General features: G+C 43.8%; 1 protein-coding gene across 7 annotated transcripts in view; it reads left to right on the top strand.

Annotated features, from left to right (window-relative positions):
* HECW2 (HECT, C2 and WW domain containing E3 ubiquitin protein ligase 2) overlaps window positions 1–23058 on the top strand; it is a 183488-nt gene that overhangs the window by 131920 nt on the left and 28510 nt on the right. For all 7 annotated transcript variants that reach the window (XM_083467333.1, XM_083467334.1, XM_083467335.1 and 4 more), the window contains 5 exons: window positions 3178–3280; window positions 10147–10243; window positions 13676–13759; window positions 16362–16471; window positions 21497–21617. In XM_083467333.1, coding sequence (XP_083323459.1) covers window positions 3178–3280; window positions 10147–10243; window positions 13676–13759; window positions 16362–16471; window positions 21497–21617 — 515 coding nt within the window. The remainder of the gene's footprint in view (window positions 1–3177; window positions 3281–10146; window positions 10244–13675; window positions 13760–16361; window positions 16472–21496; window positions 21618–23058) is intronic.

The following is a 23058-nucleotide window of genomic DNA, read 5'->3' as shown; positions in this document are numbered from 1 at the left end:
AGCTGGATTCAGGTTGTGCCAGCTTGACGAAAGTACCCTGACCTTTGCAATAACAATTTTTATCTTTTGCAAAATGTCCCTGCCATTTCCCCTTTATACCACTGGAGGGCCTTTGAATACAGATACTTGTTCACAGAACAGCAGCGACAGGAGCACCTTGTTTTTCACATCATGGCTTTTTGATATGGTTATCTGTTTCAAGTCAAGCCAAAGGATGCACTGAAAGTCAAAAGTGGGGGGCAGGCAGGGGAAGCAGAACATGTACCTTACTGACAAAGAAATTGGACACGAACCCATTCTTGGAATCCTTTTCTAATAATTTCTAATAAAAACAACTGTGCTTATAAGCATACAGGTATTGGTTTTTAAATCTCTTTGGGCCCCTGCTATGTGTTAACTGTGCTTCCTCCACATTGGTCTGTGCACAGTCATTCTCCTGGCCCTCCCTTTAATTTATTAAAAGTCACCGTGCAAAGGAGCGGGTTGCAAAAACCGAAAACAACTGTTGGTAGAGTGGCGTACATATTGAAATGAAGCATATAGTATAAAGCAAATAGTAACCTTTTAGTAACTTACAAATATTTGCAAGGTTACCATTTTTAAACTGAAAGGTCATCACTCTTCTTGTTTTTCCTTCTTATAAAGACCTTTTCTGAGCTTGGTCCACTATTCCAGGGGTCAAAGTTTGAAGGGACGGGGCTGTCTTTCAGCAACTGGGGAAAAGTAAATCAAGGAGATGGAGCAAATAATACTGGTATTCCCACTTCTTGGCACACTTCAAAAGGAGTTGTTTCCCCCCACTTTTCTCCTGTACTGAGAAATGTACAAATCTAGTTTTAGGAGACTCTGTGTCTTTGCTTCTTTGTGGCTCTTTGGCATCTTAAAAAAGCAAGTTGGGTTTGATCTATTTTAATGACACAAAGTTGTGGGTGAAGATTTGCAAATATGTATGTTTCTCACGCTGAGAGGAAAGGGTATGCAGCGAGCCTGCGGAGCAGGGAGCGATGAACTACAAAAACCCCCGAAGTTCATGTAACAAAGACCTATGGGAGCCAGGAAATTGCAGAAGTAAAGGTTGCTCTTACAGAGCAGAGTGCACTCAGCTGTAACTGTGAAGGGAAGCGACAGTCATAGATGGTGCTTTTGTGCTTCCTCTATGGGACCCAAGTATAAAGCCATAAAGAATATTAAACCTCACCAAGGCCTGCAATGTCAGCTGAGCTTGTTTGTTCTGGTGCGTATTGAAAGCAGGGTTACTTGCCATCAATTATGATTTGTCCAAACATTGGGGGGAAATCTTCAAGCTCACACTAGTTCTCAGCGGAAACAGAACTCCTCCAGGCTGTTAAATGTTACACAAAGTAAAATAAAAGCTTATTTTAAACTCTCAGCCCAGACTGAGCTTTCTGTGGTTTGTAAGTAGAGTAGTGGTGTAGTAGTAGTAGTAGTAGTAGTAGTAGTAATAATAATAATAATAATAATAATAATAATAATAATAATAATAATTTTATTGCTCATACCCTGCCCATCTGGCTGGGTTTCCCCAGCCACTCTGGGTGGCTTCCAGCAAAGTATATATATATATATAAAATGTCAGGCATTAAAAACTTTCCTGAACAGGGCTGCCTTCAGGTGTTTTCTAATAGTTGTGTAATTCTTTATCTGCCTAACATCTGATGGAAGGGCATTCCACTACTGAGAAGGCCCTCTGCCCGGTTCCCTGCAACCTCACTTCTCACAGTGAGGGAGCCGCCAAAAGGCCCTCGGAGCTGGACCTCAGTGTCCGGGCTGAACGATGGTAGTAGAGATGCTCTTTCAGGTATACTGGGCCAAGGCCGTTTAGGGCTTTAAAGGTCAGCACCAACACTTTGAGTTGTGCTTGGAAACGTACTAGGAACCAATGTAGCTCTTTCAAGACCGGTGTTATGTGGTCTCCGCGACCGCTCCCAGTCACCAGTCTAGCTGCCGCACTTTGGATTAGTTGTAGTTTCTGAGTCACCTTCAAAGGTAGCCCCATGTAGAGTGCATTGTGGCCATTTAATACTTGCAAAAACTCTTAAACAGATACGGAGTCAAACAGGTGCCAGCTGAGACATGGGACTGGATTCAGCTTGCAAGGCCTGCTAGCAGAAACCTTTGCAAAGACTTTAGCTAGCACTGCAGTGCTTTCTCATGCCTGCACCTCCTCTCCTCACGTCACCCCAAAAATTGGCTCAGTGGAGCAGTCTGAAGAACCCCGAGAACAGCATGCAGTTGGAGAAGGAGATTGTTCTGTGTGGCAAGCGGAAATGTTTGTACTGATAGACTGGTTGCCATAGTGCTACACTGAATTTCTCCCGTTGTTTTTAACTAGATGTATCCGAGACTGATACCAATGTGAAAAGAAAACAGAAAAGACAGTGGAAATTGTATTAAAGCTTGTTAGATGATAATTTTCACCTCGTTTGAGTCATTTGTGAAGGCACTTACATTTCATTTGTCACCCGTGCACTGGTTTCTAATATTTTTATTTTTTAAAAAAAGCACAATTGGGATCGCTTTGTTCTAGAAGAGAGGATGTAATGTGAAGTTGGGGCAGGAGGAGTTTTTGCATAATTAAAAGACCCCCGCTGGAGGTTGTTTTGGACCTCAAACATGGTGGAAGGTTAAATGTCTGAAGAAACATTTTAGTAAAGCAGAACTGCTTTGCTTTATTTAAAAATATTTTAAATGACAATGTAAAGTGAGGCGTTTCTTTCTGACCATACAAACATGGTCCTTTTGATAATCGTCTCGCACTGGCCCCAAAGCTACCACAACTGGGAACTATACTGTAGTTAATACGTGTATGTAATGAATGTGCACATTTGGGGTTATGTAATGAGCAGTCTTGAGACTCTGCGGGAAAGTTTAACTCTCTCCCACACCCTTGCTCAGTCCTGACAGAAAGCTCTCTGAAGCTGCTATTTGCGTTTTGAGGGGAAGCTCCCATCGGTGCCTATGGAGGCTTCTCTTGAAGTTCAAACAGCAGCTTCAGACAGGATTTTATTTTTTAAAATGGGAAAGTATTCAACTTCCTTTCCTCACTTCTCACCAACCAAAAGCTGCTTCCCCATGGCTGCTGTTTTCAAAACGATCAAATCAGTTTTGTACCTAAGAATAATGACATCCATTTGTTTTTTTGTTTTGTTTTTCCAGGTAGGAGAGGATTCCCGCCATTCAGGACCTCCTGTTTTGCCGCGGCCATCAAGCACATTCAACACAGTGAGCAGGGCTCAGTACCAGGACATGGTTCCTGTGGGTATGTGTGCCTTGTAGAGTCATGCTTTGTTTGCATTTTGCATGGGAGGGCTGTATCTTGTGTTACCATTTTAAGGCATGAGGTTTCTCCTGCAATTTATTGCCCTTCTAAAAAAACGAAACAATATATTGGGCAGGATCCAGTGTTGCACGAGTGGACTTAAGTGAAATGTATACTGTGAGATACTAGGTGTGGCTCTGCTATATGCACACATCTTGCTTGGGGTAAACTCCTAGAGTTAAATGCTATAATGCTATAATGTTGTAACCCAGGAGGTGTTCCTCTACAACTGGAGCTGGTTATTTTGGTTTTCTGTGAGCATTTTTCTCGGCCTCGTGCCTTAGGGTTGCCAAGCACCCAGCATTTTGCCGAACGCCTTTTTGGAGGCCGCTCTGTGACCTTTCAGACATGTATTATCTAGAGTCTGTTGTTGACAGACGATAGGACGGGGTAGGAGGATAACGTTGGGAAAAGAACATCCAAATCGTTCAAGCTAATTAGCTTCTGGACTGGTAGCAACTTCCACCCACCAGAGCTCAATACAGGAACACTGAGAGAAATGGGTGAGAGTTTAGTTAGGGCTGAAAGTGGGGAGCTTGTTCTCTGAAAGTGAGCACTTGCTGCTGGTGAGATTGCAAAGCCTCTTCGCATTTTTAAAAAAGTTTATGTAACTAGGAACACATTGTACAAAAGGGACTTTAAAAAGTTATCTATAGCAAGGCATTGCCAGGGTTAAAAAGGTAAAGGGACCCCTGACCATTAGGTACAGTTGTGGCCAACTCTGGGGTTGCGGCACTCATCTCGCTTTATTGGTTGAGGGAGCCAGCGTACAGCTTCCGGGTCTTGTGGCCAGCATGACTAAGCCGCTTCTGGCGAACCAGAGCAGCGCACGGAAACGCCATTTACCTTCCCGCCGGATTGGTCCCTATTTATCTACTTGCACCTTGACGTGCTTTCGAACTGCTAGGTTGGCAGGAGCAAAGACCGAGTGACGGGAGCTCAGCCCGTCGCGGGGATTCGAACCGCCAACCTTCTGATCGGCAAGTCCTAGGCTCTGTGGTTTAACCCACAGCGCCACCAGCGTCCCTATAAAGGTAAAGGGACCCCTGACCATTAGGTCCAGTCACGGATGACTCTGGGGTTGCGACGCTCATCTCACTTTACTGGCCGAGGGATCCAGCGTACAGTTTCCGGGTCATGTGGCCAGCATGACTAAGTCGCTTCTGGCGAACCAGAGCAGCGCACAGAAACCTTCCAGGGTTTTTAACACTGCCAGGGTTGGGGAGGTGTATATAGCTAACTCACATATTATGCTTATTTTACTTACACGAATGCAGCTTTGCAACGGGTGGTGTTGGTGGGGGGGGGGGGGATAAATGGAGAGAGGAGGAAACGTGCTTGCCATTTATTAGTTTCCCTCTCCACCTGTGCACAGCTGCAATTGCAGGCTTACCTGGCTTTCAGAAGGTTGCACTGGAGCCCTTGCGCCGCCTTCCCAAATCTGGGTAAACGAGGCATTGGGCTTTGGGAAGGAAGTGTGAGGGCTCTGGTAGGGTCCTAGGACAGAGCTTTCCAAACTGTGTGTCGACATGTGAGTGTGTCAGCTGCAGTGTGTAGGTGTGTAGGTGCAGCATTTGAAACGCCCATTGTTCTAGGTGCGCTTTGCGACAGGGAATTTCATTAATGCGAGCTCTGGGAGCAGTATTGCGCCTAAGATTTCAGATTTTAAAACTGCAGTGTTGGAAGGAAAGGGGGACCTTTTTCTGCCTCCCTACTTCCAGCTAACTCTCTGAAGACTGGAAAAGAGACCCTCTTAAAAATATTAGGGGGGCAGGCAGGGGAAATATGGCTTTGTTTTTTGCAGTCTTCAGGGGAGGACTAGACCACGTGAACAATGAATATAAGATTTTAGCTGCAGTTCATTCATTTTCAGCTGTGTATTCTTGTTATAAAAAAAGCGCGCCTAGACATTTTGTTATAGTGCCCATAACCCAGGTTTAATGTGCCATTTAGCTCCTAGCTTTCATATCTCTGTTTCCAACACTGTGTAGGTGTGTTTCACATACTCACCCGGCACACCTCCCAGGCCTCCAGTTTGCTAGGAAAACTGAATTACTGTGTCATGCAGTGAAAAGTTTGGAAAGCTTTGACCTAGAGTCTTCCTGCCTCCTTCCCAAAGCCCGGTAAGCAGTCCTCCACCTGGGGGCTCCTTGCTTTCTGGACCCCCAGAAACAAACCCTCATGTAAGTTATGAGTTACCTTCATTACCTTATTTTTATTTAAAAGGGCTCACAGATGCAGCGAGAATGTCTTGTCCTTTGGAAGGGAGTTCTGCATTCACCTGCATGCTGCTCATTAACGTTAAACCTTAGGTAGTCTTAAAACAATGGCTTTAACGTGAAGCACAAACCAGGTCAATTGAAAGATCAGTCTGAGCCTTACTTTTGAATCCTGATATTCCATTTGGTATGAAAATGAAGGAATCCAGCTTCTGAGATGTATGCTGATGTAAATCATTAATACAGATCACATGGGTGCAAGTTTGCGCATGCGACTTCAGACATAGAATCATAGAATCATAGAGTTGGAAGAGACCACAAGGGCCATCGAGTCCAACCCCCTGCCAAGCAGGAAACACCATCAGAGCACTCCTGACATATGGTTGTCAAGCCTCTGCTTAAAGACCTCCAAAGAAGGAGACTCCACCACACTCCTTGGCAGCAATTTCCACTGTCGAACAGCTCTTACTGTCAGGAAGTTCTTCCTAATGTTTAGGTGGAATCTTCTTTCTTGTAGTTTGGATCCATTGCTCCGTGTCCGCTTCTCTGGACATGGATGGTGCCAAACAACTTCTACATCTAGAGTGGATGTAAAACTCCAGGCTTCAATCAAAAAGCCATTCATGGGAGAGGGGTGTCTTGTTAACTCACTCAATTATCAAGAAGTGTCAGTGTTGTAGTGAGTCCTTGGTTTTGGCCTACTAAGACAGAACTTGGCCACCATTACCAAAGGTGCAGAGTAATTGGCAGGATTTAATCTCTGGCTTTAAAATGTTTTGTGTTTTTTTAAATTGATGATTGTTATTTTTACATTTTAATGTTCTGTTGTTTTAAAACTTGCAAGTTGCTTGGTGTGTCCACTTACACAAAAGCAGAGTCAAATACACATTAAGAAGACTTCAAAAAAGTTTCTCTGAACAGCTATTCCATTACATTTTGTGCAGGGTTTTTTTTTTAAAAAAAAGAGTGCACAAAAAGACCACATTTATGCGGTGCACCATTTTGTACACTTTTCAATGCTTTTCAGTGCATTCATTCATGAAAATGTACCTTTTGAAAACATGCTTTGTATAAAATAGGTATTTTTTTGTGCACACATTCTGCACACTGAAACCACTGTGCAGAATCCAGAAAAGTGTGTGATCTGCTTGGGAGTTGCATTCCAATCCCCAAATTAGTTTGGGAGTGTCAGATTGGGCCATTTTGCTGCAAAAAGAGACCGAGTGAATTCCTCTCCCATTCCGTCACTGTACATATTGCCTTTGTTGAACATTATTTAACATTATTCATAAATATTAGGTTATCTATGGATATATAGCAACAGAAAATTTCTGTGGCAGAAGTCTCTGTTTGTGTGGCGTTCCATATGAACATTGTAGCCTTGCTGAGCTTTGGAAAAAATACGAAAGCTGTTCAGAAAGATCTGCTTGAAAAAAACACACACATTGAAAATTGCAAATATAGGCAGTGAACATTTGCTCAATAAATATGCTAGCTAAGTGTGCCACAGCTTGATATTCTGCATCTGGCAAACTTAAGTGTGCAGCAGATTGTTATCAGAACAGAACAGCAAGAGCACTTTCAACAGAAAAGCATTCTTTCAGGTTGATCATTTTTGTGTGCTGTTTTCTGCGTGAAATGCTCAATTATGAAAGTTGCAAGGTGCTCACCGGTTTAATAAGTGGCTCGGCTTTCTGCGCAGCACTGTTGCTTTTAATATCAGCTTTGCCTTTTCAGTGGGTTGAGTTGTCTTGGAAACTGCTTGTGCGCCCGATTCTTACTTACACACGGCAAAACCCATTGGCTCCAGTTATGGTGATTCATGCCTTTCAAGAACAGAAGCTAATTCACTGAATGTAGCAGCTGTCACATTGTGGGGGAAGACACCCACGGCCAATTAACCTGATGGAGTGCCTGGATGTTTGCTCAGCAGCACTGTTTCTTGACAGTCGCTGCTGATTTAAGCTTCTGCTGCTGCCCGTTCCCTCAGTGTTGCATATGGTAACGCTTTGAAAAAGCTTCTCCACTTCAAATGCAACTACCGAATGGATTCCAGGCCTTGTAGGCTCCAGTCATAAACCTACTTAAGTAAGGAGCAAGCCCAATTTAACTTAGTAGGGCTTACTTCCGAGCAGGGTGGACTTGATTGAAATCAAATCGATTTAAATCACTAGTCAGTAAGACTTGTTTTAAATCATTGTTTTTACAGAAAGACTCGTTCTTGCTGGTATCATCTTAATATTTATAACCAGGGGAAGGTTTCGTTTTTGGAATAATAAATTTTCAGAGTAGTTTTTACAGTTATATCAAAAATTATTGATTTGGTTATACTATTAGAAATACATGGACAGATAATTATGAAATTATTGTGAGGTTTAATAAGTTAACTCTCTATATTTGGACAACTTTTCTGCTGTACTTTATTGGAAGGAGAAAAATAATCATTTCCTTAATAACAATTTAAACTAATTATTTAACTAAAGCAATTACATTATAGCATATGTATCCATGTTTGTTAACTCATGTGGTTAAACAATTTTTTTTTAAAAAACAACACCCTTAAGACTGAATTTCAGCACACATGAAAAACTTAAAATAAATCCTTATTTCCTGACGCATAGACTTTGGACTATAATATAACTTAAATAGGAAACTATAGAAAGATTTTATTTTATTTTAAAAATCCAATTTAAATCACAAAGATCCAATTTAAATTTTAAAAAAATCTGATTATTATTTTTAAATCATTTATTTTTATCCACCCTGCTTCTGTGTAAGCATGCAAAGGATTGTGTTGTCTATCTGGTTGGAGCCTGAGTGATAACGTTCATTCTGTACTCTGAATTTAGCGTACTAGGTGGACAGATTCTAGTTTGCTTTTTTTTTTTTAACTTAAATTTTGTCTGCACCGGATGACTGCGGGTCAGCACACCCAAGCAGCTAGACATCGTTACTTATAAACTGTGGTTCTTGCCACAGGAAGCAGCACTGCCACAACTTTGATGCTGCTGCAGCTATGCTGTTCAATAGTATCTATGGCACAAGTTCATCCACCTGTGTACCTACATCGCTTCGATTCTTCCAACAACTTTGAATCACCTTTATTCTGGTTCTCCCCATGCCTTACGCCATCTTTGGGAAGAAAAAAAAGAGAGTAAAATCATCAGTAGTGTAGTGGGAAATTCTGATGTGCAGAGTCTTGTGATAGTCACAGTCATGCCCCCGCGTGACCATGCCTCTTAGCATCTGGGATAGCTCAGTTGTTGAAGCACGAGACTTAATTTCAGGGTCATGGGTTTGAGCCCCACGTTGGGAAAAGATTCCTGCATTGCTGGGGGGTTGGACCGGATGACCCTCATGGTCAACTCTACAATTCTATGATTATTCAATAATCTTATGGTTACAAAATCATCATCATCATAATTAGATTGCAATGGTTAATGCAAGTCTTCATGTGCTGCCTTTTAGGGTGGCGCTGTAGGTTAAACAACAGGGCCTAGGGCTTGCCGATCAGAAGGTTGGCGGTTCGAATCCCCGCGACGGGGTGAGCTCCCGTTGCTCGGTCCCAGCTCCTGCCAACCTAGCAGTTTGAAAGCACGAAGTGCAAGTAGATACATAGATACTGCTCCGGCGGGAAGGTAAATGGCGTTTCTGTGCACTGCTCTGGTTCGCCAAAAGCGGCTTAGTCATGCTGGCTACATGACTCAGAAGCTGTACACCGGCTCACCCCAGAGTCATCCACGACTGGACCTAACGGTCAGGGGTCCCTATGCCTTTACCATCTCCCTGAGAAATGGATGCCTTTGGAGAAGGAGGTGTGTTTTCCAAAGGGACAACAACTATCTTTTGGCACTTAGCCCCCGCTAGCTAAATCTAACTCTTAACATGATGATCACCAGTGGTGCGGTGGTCCAGGATCATGGGGGTACTGAAGAGCTATTACTATTACCTGCAGGGCCCCTCTTTCCTGCATGACAGAGCCACCCAATCAGCATGGAAGGGGAGTGTTTTAGCCACTGTATGCTCTGAAGCTAAGCACTAGAAAGACTAAAAACATAAATTGCTTTGGTTTCAAGGGAATGGTGCTCAAGCTAAGCTATAAAACAGAATAGCCACCCTGAAAGAAAATATTGGAGCACTCCAAATCACCTGTCCCTGCATGAAAGCAGAAAATAGTAAAGGTAAAGGTAAAGGGACCCCTGACCATTAGGTCCAGTCGTGACCGACTCTGGGATTGCGGCGCTGATCTCGCTTTATTGGCCGAGGGAGCCGGCGTACAGCTTCCGGGTCATGTGGCCAGCATGACTAAGCCGCTTCTGGAGAACCAGAGCAGCGCACAGAAATGCTGTTTACCTTCCTGCCAGAGCGGTACCTATTTATCTACTTGCACTTTGACCTGCTTTCAAACTGCTAGGTTGGCAGGAGCAGGGACCGAGTAACAGGAGCTCACCCCGCTGCAAGGATTTGAACCTCTGATCGGCAAGCCCTAGGCTCTGTGGTTTAACCACAGATGGTAGTTGAGCCTAAAAGCCCTGAGGTTTTAGTTAGCTGTATTTTCCAGTAAGATGCCCTTTCTTGAATTTTCAGCTTACAACGACAAGATTGTCGCCTTTCTGCGACAGCCCAATATCTTCGAAATTCTGCAGGAGCGGCAACCAGATCTTACCAGGAATCATTCACTCAGGTGAGCATAGTACTAACCTTTCTTTCCCAACATTGAAGCCGGCAAGCAAAATACGGCAGCCTGTTTAATATATCTGCTTATTACCTGCGTTCAGCCTTAATGATAAAACTATGGCTTATTGTGTGTTTGAGTGGGAGGCTCTTGTGCCCCCCCCCCAGCTCGGCACAGCTGCAAGGAAGATTTCAATTTAGTGCAACGGTTTGGTATTGCATACAAACCCTCAACTGTGTTACAGTGGTGCCCCGCAAGACGAATGCCTCGCAAGAGGGAAAACCCGCTAGACGAAAGGGTTTTCCGTTTTTGAGTTGCTTCGCAGGACGAATTTCCCTATGGGCTTGCTTCGCAAGACGAAAATGTCTTGCGAGTCTTGAGATTTTTTTTCGCTCCCCCCCCTTTTTTCTAAGCCGCTAAGCCGCTAATCCTTTAATAGCCGCTAATCCGCTAAGCCACTAATAGGGTTGCTTCGCAAGACGAAAAAACCGCTAGACGAAGACACTCGTGGAACGGATTAATTTCATCTTGCGAGGCACCACTGTAATCTTATCTGCTCTGTTGAATGAGTCCACTTCACAAAACAAGCTTTGAAGCTGGCTTGCTTCAGTCAGCTGTAGTTGAGACTAACCACAGTTTGTCCAGGTTCAGACAATAACACTTAAGTGCATGCACCCAAATTTCTTCCTTGAGGTTACACTGGAAGGGAAAGGGGAGCGTTCAAGCCCCAGGGTCACTCAGGCTTGGTTGCAACATAAGTAATAGTTTATTGTTGCCACCACCTCAGATGATGGTGCACTCCCTGCACTCCCAACAGTGCTTCCCTCTGCCCACCGCCACTGCAGAAATTGGGGCAGCGTCTTTGCAACTACCTGCCCACCCCGGCACATCCTAGCACCATCATCCAAAATCAGTATATACAGATAATAAACTAAGGCCTTGTAGGAGCTGCATCTCATAATGTCAGGTGGAAGATAGTACCACCTCTACAACACTCCTCCCCCTGCCTGTCACTGGGGTGTGTGTGTGACACCACCGACCAAATTTGTCCCCTTGGGTAAGGATTGCAGATCTGTCTCCTACAGTGCCTGGCCTACAGTTCCATATCTTGACCGTGGAGGGAGGCACACCTGCGGATCCCCAAAGCGGGAAGCCAAAGGGGCAATCTCCTTGGATGTCATTTACAGTCGAACCTCAGAAGTCGAATGGATTCCATTCCGGAAGTCTGTTTGACTTCCAAAACGTTTGGAAACCAAGGCACGGCTTCTGCAGCCAATTGGAAGCTGCGGAACCAACGTCGGACGCTCAGATTCCAAAGAACGTTCGCAAACCGGAACACTCACTTCTGGGTTTGCGGTGTTCGGGAGCCAAAACGTTCGACTCGCAAGGCGTTTGATTTCCGAGGTACGGCTGTACTTCGGGGTCAACCCTGCAGCATATGATGGAGTCTGTTCTTGCAGTGAGGCAGCCTCTAGATGACAACCACGCCCTAGCTGTAATTCCTCACTAAGCAAGCAATTCCACTCACTGCAGTCAGCCCCCAAGCTCCCAGGCAGATATCTAACAGGAATAACAAACAGATGCAGGCAGAAAACCACACACACACACTTGCTGGCTGGGGGAGCACACCAGGCAGGGGCCAGGATGGTGCCAGAAAGCCTCTCTCTGCTCAGTTCTCCTGCAGGTCTGCTCCCAAAATTGTCACAAAAGGTATGACAAGCTTTTGAGTTCTCCACAATGTTGTTCAAAGCGGTGGAGAACGGGAGGTAGGAAAAATAAAAATTGAAGAAATTATTCTGGATGTTGCAGCCATGAGTTGTTTCCAAGATGGAGGTGGTTTGATGCAAAGTTTGGGACAGATCTGGGTTCCAATCCAGGCATTAATTTCTCAGAGATGGGGAGCAGACATTGCTTCTTCACTTTAGGTGTATGAACCAATAGCTGCCAGCAATTTTTTAATACTTTTTTGGTGCTGTTATTTCCCCCCTGAATTATGTCCAGGGAGAGGATATGAATGCTTCTACTTCTCTCTCGGGCCAGCTCTCTATGAGTAATGAATGGCGATGGAAAAAGAGTGAAACCATCTGTAGCTGCACTGGTTCTCTTTCAGCATCATGAGACTTTTAAAAGTCTCTCAGAGTGACAAATAGTGACAGCACAGCCCTAAAAAGCGAGAAATGAACCAAAAGGAAATCCTGTCTGCGTGGTTCTGAAAGTAAGAGGTGCTTGCATGAAGAGGAATGGCTTGTTCTTCTAGACGCACACCAGCAGCAGCAACCAAAAGGGATGAGAATGGCTGCTTTTTACAGAATTCTAAAAACACTGAAAGGAGAGAGAATTTCAGGTTTTTACCCTCTTTAAAGTGTGCTCATGCATGCAGAGAGGAACTTATAAAAAAACCAAGAGCGGTTCTTGTGGCACCTTAAAATCGAACAAATTTACTATGGAAGAAGCTTTCATGAACTACAGTTCCATTGATCGTCTGCATCTGAAGCCCGTCTGATGAAGCAAAACTGTAGTCCATGAAAGCTTATGACATTAGAAATGGTTTAGTCTTTTAAGACGCCGCAGCGCTGCTTGTTGGTTTTGTGCAAAAGACTTAACATGGCTGCTCCTCTGAAAGTTGCTGCTGTATAAGAGCTGGTGCATCATGCAAAACATGGGAGTAGAGTGAGGCCATTCTTCTACCTCTTTATTGTCTACATTGACTGGCAGCAGCTGTCCAGAGTTTCAGACAGAGGGCCTCTCTTTTGGCCTTACCTGGAGGTGCCAGGGATTGAACCTGGCATACCTTCTTCATCCAAAGCAGACGCTTTTTCCACTGAGCTGTGCCCATTCCCCTAAAAAGGTGTGTGTCAGTCAAAAAATGGTTTTAAAAAACCCCAAAACAAAACAGGCAGAAGCTCACCAGACTGCCACCATCTCAAATTGACTGAGCTGGTTTTGCAGAACAATATGCCTTTCTCTCGCTCCTGGTAAGCTCTGTGCTCTTGAAAATCAACAGGATTCTCTTGACGTTTGTGCTGAGAGCGGAGCAGGTGCACACACGTTCTTTCGGAATAGCAATAGCCTTCTCCGGCGCTCGAGCTGCTGCTTGGAATTCAGAGCCACACTACCCGTGTCAAGTTGAGGGATTGATTTCCATTGGATGGGTATCTGGGAGCAGCTTCTGAGAGATGAGGACGAAACAGCGAAAACACAACACACCCTTCTTCCGAATGCATTCATTTAGGGGCTTGGGTGGGATGGGGGGATGGGGCTGGTTGCGAAATTCCTCCATTCACGTTGACATGTTGCAGCAGGTCAGAAAATGGTTCCTGAAATGCAGAGGGATAATCTAGAGGTGCACTTGATATACCCAGTGCTTTTCCTCGCTGTCCTGGCGTACGTCAGTGCCTTGTTGGCGAGAGATGCTTTAGAACGCTGTGTCTGCCTCAACAGGGAGAAGATCCAGTTTATTCGGACTGAAGGGACCCCGGGACTCGTGCGCCTGTCTAGTGATGCAGACCTTGTCATGTTACTAAGGTACATGGTGCTGTTCTACAACGAATATGGGTTTGTTCGATTTTTTAATCACCTTGGAACGTTTGTGCAAACTGCTCTGGTGACCCCAGCAAGCTCTCCCTCCCTTCAATTCTTCGAAATGAAGCTGGGGGGAGATGCAGCCGAGGATTTAGATGACAGAATTGTCTGTGTTAAGTTTCTAAATTGCAGCTTGCCTTCAGTCGAGGATATTTATTTACCACATTTTTCGCTTTATAAGATGCACCAGACCACAAGACGCACCTAGTTTTTGGAGGAGGAAAACAAGAAAAAAAATATTCTGAATCTCAGAAGCCAGAACAGCAAGCGGGATCGCTGCGCAGTGAAAGCAGCAATCCCTCTTGCTGTTCTGGCTTCTGGGATAGCTGCACAGCCTGCGTTCGCTCCATAAGACGCACAGACATTTCCCCATACTTTTTAGGAGGGAAAAAGTGAGTCTTATAGTGCAAAAAATACAGTATTTATCTCAAGAAACCTGTCAATCCAAATAGACTCCAATCAGTCGTAAAGAGCCACTCAATAGCACGGCTAATGTCGAATCTATGTAATATTGGGGGTGGGCAGGAATTGTAGCCCAAATTTAAGCACATATGTAGCCTTTGTTTGTCTCAACATACCCCCCCCCCCCAGCTTTCTTCATGCCTCTTTGTTGATAAATTGGTTCTACCATCTCTTGCCTTCCAGAATGACTAGTGAAGGGCTTTGGATTAAAACATTTTCGTTTTAATTGAAAACAGCTGCATTTGCACAGTTGGAAAGTTAGAAACAGACAGTAGCTCATTCGGTAGAGCATTATATTCTTAATCTCAGGGTTCAAGCCCCACGTTAGGCAAAAGGGATTCTCGCATTGTATGGGATTGGACTAGTCACTAAATGAGCCTCGTGCTCCTTTCCAACTCTACAGTTCTATGGAGAATGCTGGCAGTGCGAGAAGGAGGAGGGGCAAGAGCCAGGAAAGGGTTGGACATTGGCTTAGAAGAAAACCGAATATTTGCATAATTGCGGAAACAAACAAGGGAAGGATAAATACTACAATATGTATGAAGAAGAGGTATAATTTTGACTAGGAGGGACCAGAATTCAAGGTTGTATTTCTCACGGAAGAGGAACATATTTTATGCCATAAGGCAGGGGTCAGCAAACTTTTTCAGCAGGGGGCCGGTCCACTGTCCCTCAGGCCTTGTGGGGGGCCAGACTATATTTTGAAGGGGGGGGGAATGAATGAATTCCTATGCCCCACAAATAACCCAGAGATGCATTTTAAATAAAAGCACACATTCTACTCATGTAAAAATACCAGGCAGGACCCACAAATAACCCAGAGATGCATTTTAAATAAAAGCACACATTCTACTCATGTAAAAATACCAGGCAGGACCCACAAATAACCCAGAGATGCATTTTAAATAAAAGCACACATTCTACTCATGTAAAAACATGCTGATTCCCGTAACGTTCATAGGCCGGATTTAGAAGGCGATTGCCTACCCATGCCAAAAGGTTTGTGGGAATTAGAGATTGGAGCTCAGCTATTATTTCAAAGGTATGGACCAGGGAGAAGAGTCGGTGGAAGAAGATTGGAAGAAATTTAAAGACTATTTACAGAAATACTGTAAAATTAATGAATGTTAGAATGATGTTAGAATGAAATTAAGTGGTTCTAGCAGCAATGTCATAAAGGTGTATGAAAAAATGGCTGGTTAATAGGTGAGAATCTAAAACTATAAAATATTAAGTTAAAGGACTAAGACAAAAACAAAGAGGGAAAGGAGTTGCTGAATTAACCAATTGAATTGGAATACAAAAAAGGGAGGTGAGAGGAGGTCAGGGAAGCAAGGAAATGAAATGTAAGATACGGAAGGATTAATCTGTTTTTAAGTGTTTTTTCTAACTTTTTTCCCTATATTTTGTATGGTTTTTTCTTTCTTTCTATATTTTCCCTTGTCTCTTTTATTTTTAACTATGTAATTTTTTGTTTCTGAAATTTTAATAAATATCAGTAAAAAAAATATATTATTTCAAAGGTATGGCCTTGCATGAAGACTTCTTATCCCCTTCCTTCATTGATCTCCCTTTCCTCTCTTGACCTACATGCAGAGGCGTGGCATTCAGGTGTGGCATTCAGTGTGCCAACATTGGGCACACAGACATAGTAAAGCTTGCAAGCAGGCATGATCGTGCCCCCCCCCAAAAAAACGAAAGACTTATCTGCACATGGACCCTTTATCCCACAGCATTATTTGTGTCTCATTCACAAAATGCTTGCTTTGTCATTGACTGAGAGACGAAGGGCTACTCTCAGGAGATGCAGTGTAAAGATTCCTGATGTTGGGACCACAATGTACCGTACTTTTCCGTGTATAAGACTAGTTGTTGTTGTTTTTTTACTACAATATAATGTTTAAAAAGGGGGTAGTCTTATACATGGGGGCAATCTCCCCCCCATTTTCTTAATTTTGAGTCCCCCAAAATAGGGGCGTCTTATACACGGGGGCTTTTCTGCTTAAAATATAGTAGATGCAATAGTTTCGAAGAAACGTGCAAGTCTCCCTTATGTTCTCTCTCCCCCTCAATTTTCTTTTAGTTTATTTGAAGAGGAAATAATGTCATATGTACCGCCGCATGCCTTACTTCATCCCAGTTATTGCCAGTCTCCACGAGGCTCCCCGGTGTCCTCTCCTCAAAACTCTCCAGGTAAGCCCTGCTACAACTGCATCAATGGTAGAGAGTTAACCTGATGTGCTCATCTGTTTTCATGGACTTCTTTGTGCAAACAAGTAGGAGGTGAAAACTTTGGCTTTTGCGGCTACACCGATATCGCATTCTTCGTTGTAGGCATCCAAACAGCCTTTCCCAAAGGCATTTTCTTTGTAAGGCATAGCCAGTGGAGATATATTTAGCTTTATTGAATAGAGCCACAAATGTGATTCTTTTCTGTCACTGGTACTGGAAAGGCTAAAAATGAAAGGGGTGCTATTTCTTAACCTTGTCGTTTAAGAAAGCACCACAAATATGGGTTCAAATAGCTTATCTCTCATTGGAGGGTGGTATTCTGGAATAAGAACAAATCTTTTAAAGATTTGTTAAAGACTACAGTCGTACCTTGGAAGTTGAATGGAATCCGTTCTGGAAGTCCATTCGACTTCCAGAACGTTTGGAATCCAAAGCGTGGCTTCTGATTTGCTGCAGGAAGCTCCTGCAGCCAATCGGAAGCTGTGGAAGCCCCGTCGGATGTTCGACTTCCAAAAATTGTTCACAAACCGGAACAGTCACTTCCGGGTTTGCAGTTTTCAGGTGCCAACATGTTCAGGAACTAAACTGTTCCAAAACTAAGGTACGACTGTATTCCTTAAAAAAAAAAAACAGTTTTAAGTAAAGGTTTTCTTGTGTTACGAAACAAAAAAAAAAACAGCGAAAAGTACCTCTATTGTAGGACAAGGAAGCCTGGGCAGACTATGCTCCCCCCCCCCCTGCTTTTTGGCATGACATAAATCCCAAGCTCCGTGTAAATTAATAGACAGGTATGCAGGTAGAAAGCTAGCAGAGATCTGAGGGCTATCCAAGGTATTGCATAGAATGACACATGTATGAATATATTTCCGGTAGACAGAAAGTTGTTTGTATGCTCAGTTCAATGAGCTCCTGGCCCTTGGGGGGGGACCAAGGTCATTTCACTGAGGCCAAGTTACCTGATCTGAAGAAGGTGACAGGATTGTCGGAAGTGTTCAGGAATGTGACAGCCACTTCCCACTCCCAAACTTAGGTTCAAAACTTGTGGGCCTTAATGTTAATGTTAGTCAATTTTGGGGGAGTCTGTATACTCTTGACTCTGTCCAAATAACTCTTGTCTGTCAGGGAGACTTTTGTGTTTCTGTTGAGAATCGAAGTGTCTCAGAGTGGCCGGGGCAACCCACTCAGATGTGTGGGGTACGAATAATAAAAGTATTATAAATTATTATTGTGCTGAGTGCGGACCACATAATTCTTTTTCCAGTCCCAGTACTTTATGCTCCCATTTACATGACATGAAAAGCCATAAAATGCTATTGATTTATTCCTAAGACCCAAACATACGTACAAAGTGTGTGTGAGAGAGTGAGAGAGAAAGAGGCATGTGCATGCTTACATAAATATTTCTTTTTTAAAAGTAAACCTTCCTTTCTTTTGTTGCTCTTACGGATGGAATAATTGCTCTAATTGCCCAGGAAATTCTTGACGGTGACAACTGATTTGTAATAAGAACTTGCCATGTGTTGAAAGGATAATTTAGTGGTGTTTTATGAAACGTGAGGTGATGTATTCAAGAGTCGGTTGTCATGCTCAGTCCTTGTGTACATCTGGAATAATAACCAATAAAAATAAGAACGTGTTAAAAAAGTATTTAGGGCACTTGTATGTAAGCAGCAATCCCAAGTGCTAGATTTCAACAAAATGGTAGACGAAATGTATTCAAAATGTACAGTACACTGGTACCTCGGGTTACATACACTTCAGGTTACATACGCTTCAGGTTACAGACTCCGCTAACCCAGAAATAGTACCTCGGGTTAAGAACTTTGCTTCAGGATGAGAACAGAAATTGTTCTCCTGCGGCAGCAGGAGGCCCCAATAGCTAAAGTGGTGCTTCAGGTTAAGAACAGTTTCAGGTTAAGGACGGACCTCAGGAATGAATTAAGTACAGTGGTACCTCGGGTTAAGTACTTAATTCGTTCCGGAGGTCCGTTCTTAACCTGAAACTGTTCTTAACCTGAAGCACCACTTTAGCTAATGGGGCCTCCCGCTGCTGCTGTGCCGCCGGAGCACGATTTCTGTTCTCATCCTGAAGCAAAGTTCTTAACCTGAAGTACTATTTCTGGGTTAGCGGAGTCTGTAACCTGAAGCGTATGTAACCCGAGGTACCACTGTATATGCATTTGAAGCAGTATTTGTGTTTTGATAAAAGTGTGGGAATCAAATGTGAGATTTGAATAAGGACAATAACTACAAAGCCTGTAAGCTGCTGACTGTCAGGTACTGGGTGGATGAGGAGGAGGGATGGATGCCTCCCTCCCAGGAACACGCCCGCCCCCCTCCCCCCCCCCGGAAGGCACAGAAGCCAAAGACTTGGATCTGGGACACTGGTGGTAGGATACAACTGGATTTAGCAGGCACTCACTCCACTTGTCTAAGGGTTGGGGTGGCTGGCTAGCAGGCAGGGATAGGCAGGTGTTCCACCACCTGAGAAAAAAGGTTGGGCTTTCCTCCTCGCAGTGCTAGCAATGCTCCTGCAGGTACATACTTAACCCTGCTCTTTCTCTGGAAAACAAGTTTTTGTATGCTTTCAAATCCTTATTAATTTGTTTAATGTCCATTTCTAAAACCTGTTTGACCAGAGGTGTCAGCCACACACACACACACGAGCGTTGCAAACAAACAACTTGAGCAGAATGATGCCTCCTTCAAACCACTTACAGCTCTGTAAAAAAATGCTATCTAGATTAAGCCTAATGATGCAAACCTGTGCAAGCTTGCTCAGAAGTGTGTCGCTGTGCAAAAGGATGCAGCCTGAATCTCTTTCTGTTCCTGCCGGTCTATAAAACTGCATACTGGGCCCTCTTACCAGGTCAAAGTCACCATTGCTTTTTCCCAGTCACCTGTCCCATGCCTGTGTGACGGCAGTGTGTCCTTTCCTTTTGCCCATAACAGAAATAGATAAGACTTTTTTATATATGGTGATCTGGTTTGGGAATTAACAGCCAGTAGAGTTACTGCTAAAGGTCAGATCTTATAATCCTGTAACTTTCGTTCTTTCTCTGTCCCTTTCACATTCTCTCAGGCACAACAAATATCTCCCCCGCCACGCAAACACATGAACTTTAAAGTTGCATCGTGTTGTTAGTTCACACAAAGAAATTCATTAAGAGCTGCGGTGTTATTTTGGGCATGTAGCCATTTCAGCTTCTCAGTTCTGATAACATATTTGTAAGCTTTAGAAATCCAAGGAACAGAACAGTTATAAAAAGGAATTGAACCAGGAAGCAAGTGTGTTGAGAGGGTTGTGGGTTTTTTCTTAAGTACCCTACATAACCAGGATATATATTATACTGACGTTTTAGGTGCATGTAATCTTTGAAGTAAAACGGGAAGTTGCTTCACTAAAGTTTTCCCCAAAGATAGCGCTTGTAGTTCATTTACTTGCTTATCTTAAGAGTTACAGTAAACAGAAATGCAGCGCATTTTGTTAAATGTTGTTTCCCGTCCCCCCTGCACATAGTTCTCTTTTGAGAGATGCTAAGTCTGGAAGTTAACTTTCAAAATTAGGCATGTGTTTTGTTATGAGTCATCTTACACCAGAAGTTAAAGCAGGTTTCTGAGGTTGCAACTGGCAATTCAAGTAATTTGTGCTTTTAGATATTTCCACAGATGACTAGAGCAGATTACTGCATCTTGCTTTGAACAAAAATCAGACATGCGCTTTTTCTAAATGTTTTAGAACAGCCTTTTGGGGGGCGGGGGAGGAGGCTGCAGCCCTACACGCTTACTTAGGAACTCAGTGGACTTACTTCTGAGTAGACATGTATAGGTTTACCCTCTTTGTGTCTGAATGCATTGTCGGATGTTCATATGTTTTCAGTAGTATGCACCCTTAATTCATTCATAAATGTATATTTAAATGTGTGTTCTCCCGGCTACGCAAAGGCATCACTTATGAAATGCCAATTAAATTTCCAATTAAGGATGCATAGCTTTCGCTTTCTCTCCTGATAGTTAAGAGAAAATCCACAGTTGTCATATTAAAATGGTCATATGCTCATATAATACGCTTATGCAAAACAAAGTCTCCCCCTTCTTGTTCTGTGTCAGTCCAGTTCTTTTACTAGTTCATCATGGTTTAAAACCACCCACACACTTTAAGAGGGGTAGGTTGGCTTCAGTTTTCTCCCCCCCCCCTTTTTATACTTACTAGAACCCCTGTGGCCTACTGATACCAGATTTGGAAAGTAAGAGCTCATACTAGGGATCTCCTAACAGTTAAGGCATAACTAATCTGTGTTAAATAATCTGAAACATGCACTGTTGCTAAAAGATCTGAGACTTGTCCTCCCGGATCTGGTCAGGCCCACCTAGTTGAGCCTTCTTTGCAAAAAATAAAGATCCCCTCGACAGCGGGCTTGTTGTTTATTTATTATATTTATAGTTACTAAATTTATGTGCCGCCCATCATCAAAAGAGTTCATGATGGTTCACAAGCTAAAACACAAGATAAAAACACAAGTTAATCATTTAAGCCAAACAACAAAACAATAACCCCCCTTCCCACAGACACATTTAAAAGGCTGTAGGATATAAAGCAGCCCAAGCCCAAGAGGAACACTTTTGCCTGGCTCCTAAAAAACATAATGAAGGCGCCAGGCGAACCTCCCTGGGGAGAGCATTCCATGAACAGGGAGCCACTGCAGAGAAGGCCCCGTTCTCGTGTTGCCACCCTCCAGACCACACATGGAGGAGGCACGTGAAGAAGGGCTTCAGGTGGTGGGTGTAGAGTCTGGTTTTGTGCATCACCAATTGTCCAGGAATCTTACCATTCTTCCTCTGGTCCCCACACTTGGAATTTACAACTTTCCTCCCGGTATATGTTGCATGTGGTGTTACTGCACTGTCTTCCTCCCAGTCTTGAACAGAAAGGTGAGTGACAATGATCTTAATAAAACAGGTCTTGTGCTTCTGGCTTCGTTGCAGGTACTACACGTGCTAATGCGCGAGCTCCTGCTCCATATAAAAGAGATTTTGAAGCCAAGCTGAGGAATTTCTACAGGAAGCTGGAGACTAAAGGATACGGACAAGGCCCAGGGAAATTGAAGTATGTAGCAGTCTTACATAGAGCCGAGCATATTTCAGAAATAGAACACATTGCTACGGTCAATTTATTCCCACTAATGCATGCCGCAGCGCCCCAAGCTTGAAGTATTTTGTTTGTTTTTAAAGAAAAGCCGTTTTGAGAAGACAGAGGGAGAGGGATGAGGTGTGCTTGAACCTTTTGAAGCTTGCCGCTTCCTCAGTCCAAATCCTACCACAAGTGGTTTTTCTGAAAGAAGGAGGACATCCGAGTTCTTTTATACACTGTTACAAAAGTTGGGTGCCTTCCGCTCTCTCTGCCAGGCAGTGACAAGAGCTCATGGGTTTCCGGGCCTTTACCCAGGATCTGTGGTCCTTTAGGGGAATTGAGACATGGCAGAGACTCTCATAGCTTTAAGAAATATGGCTTATTCCCCTATTTACACCTTCAGTCTGCATGAAGGGAGTCCAGATCTTACAGCATGGTCATTTCAAGAGGGATTTGTCCACCACAGCAGTGCAGCCCAGCCTTCAGCCAGCCTGCCCAAGATGGATCCCAGTCCTCCTCCTTCCTTCCTTCCTTCCTATCACCTCATACCCAGTTACCTTGGTAAACGCCCAGTCTCTGTTCACACCTCAGGGCAAGGAAGGAGGATAATTCTCTTGCATTGCCAATGACCCTCAATGGCCCTGTATTGTTTCTTAATGGCCCTAGCTTGACCAGGTATTTTTGCATAGGCTGGCCCAGGCATCCCTCTGCAGCTTGTATTTCTCCCTTCACATCCCCAAAAATCGGATGTCCTACCATTTATTAATTTCTAAGGTTTTGGCGTCCCACCTCCAAATTGATAACAATTCATTTTCATGTGATTTGTTGTTTCCCCCTGACAATCCATAATGGGTGTTTTTTTTTGGGGGGGGGTGTAAACCACTTTGGTTTCATAAACCGCTTTTAGGTGTGGCGGTGTATTTCTTTAAAAATAAATAAATAAAAATGTATATTTATTTATGGAATAAATAAACGTGGCACCGAGTATTAGTTGCTGCCGTCAAGAGCAAAGAGCTCCCACGATATGTCAGCTAACGTGTTGGGTTGGGATATTGGAAGGGTAAAGGGACCCCTGACCATTAGGTCCAGTCGTGACCGACTCTGGGGTTGCGGCGCTCATCTCGCTTTATTGGCCGAGGGAGCCGGCGTTTGTCTGCAGACAGCTTCCGGGTCATGTGGCCAGCATGACTAAGCCACTTCTGGCGAACCAGAGCAGCACACGGAAACGCCGTTTACCTTCCCTATTTATCTACTTGCACTTTGACGTGCTTTCGAACTGCTAGGTTGGCAGGAGCAGGAACCAAGCAACGGGAGCTCACCCCGTTGTGGGGATTCGAACCGCCGACCTTCTGATCGGCAAGTCCTAGGCTCTGTGGTTTCACCCACAGCGCCACCCGCGTCCCTTGGGATGTTGGAA

Source organism: Podarcis liolepis (assembly GCF_965112155.1).
Source record: "Podarcis liolepis genome assembly, chromosome: 1".
In the NCBI taxonomy this organism is placed as follows: domain Eukaryota; kingdom Metazoa; phylum Chordata; class Lepidosauria; order Squamata; family Lacertidae; genus Podarcis; species Podarcis liolepis.
Note: the sequence above shows the minus strand (reverse complement) of the source record. Positions and strands in the feature narration are given on the sequence as shown.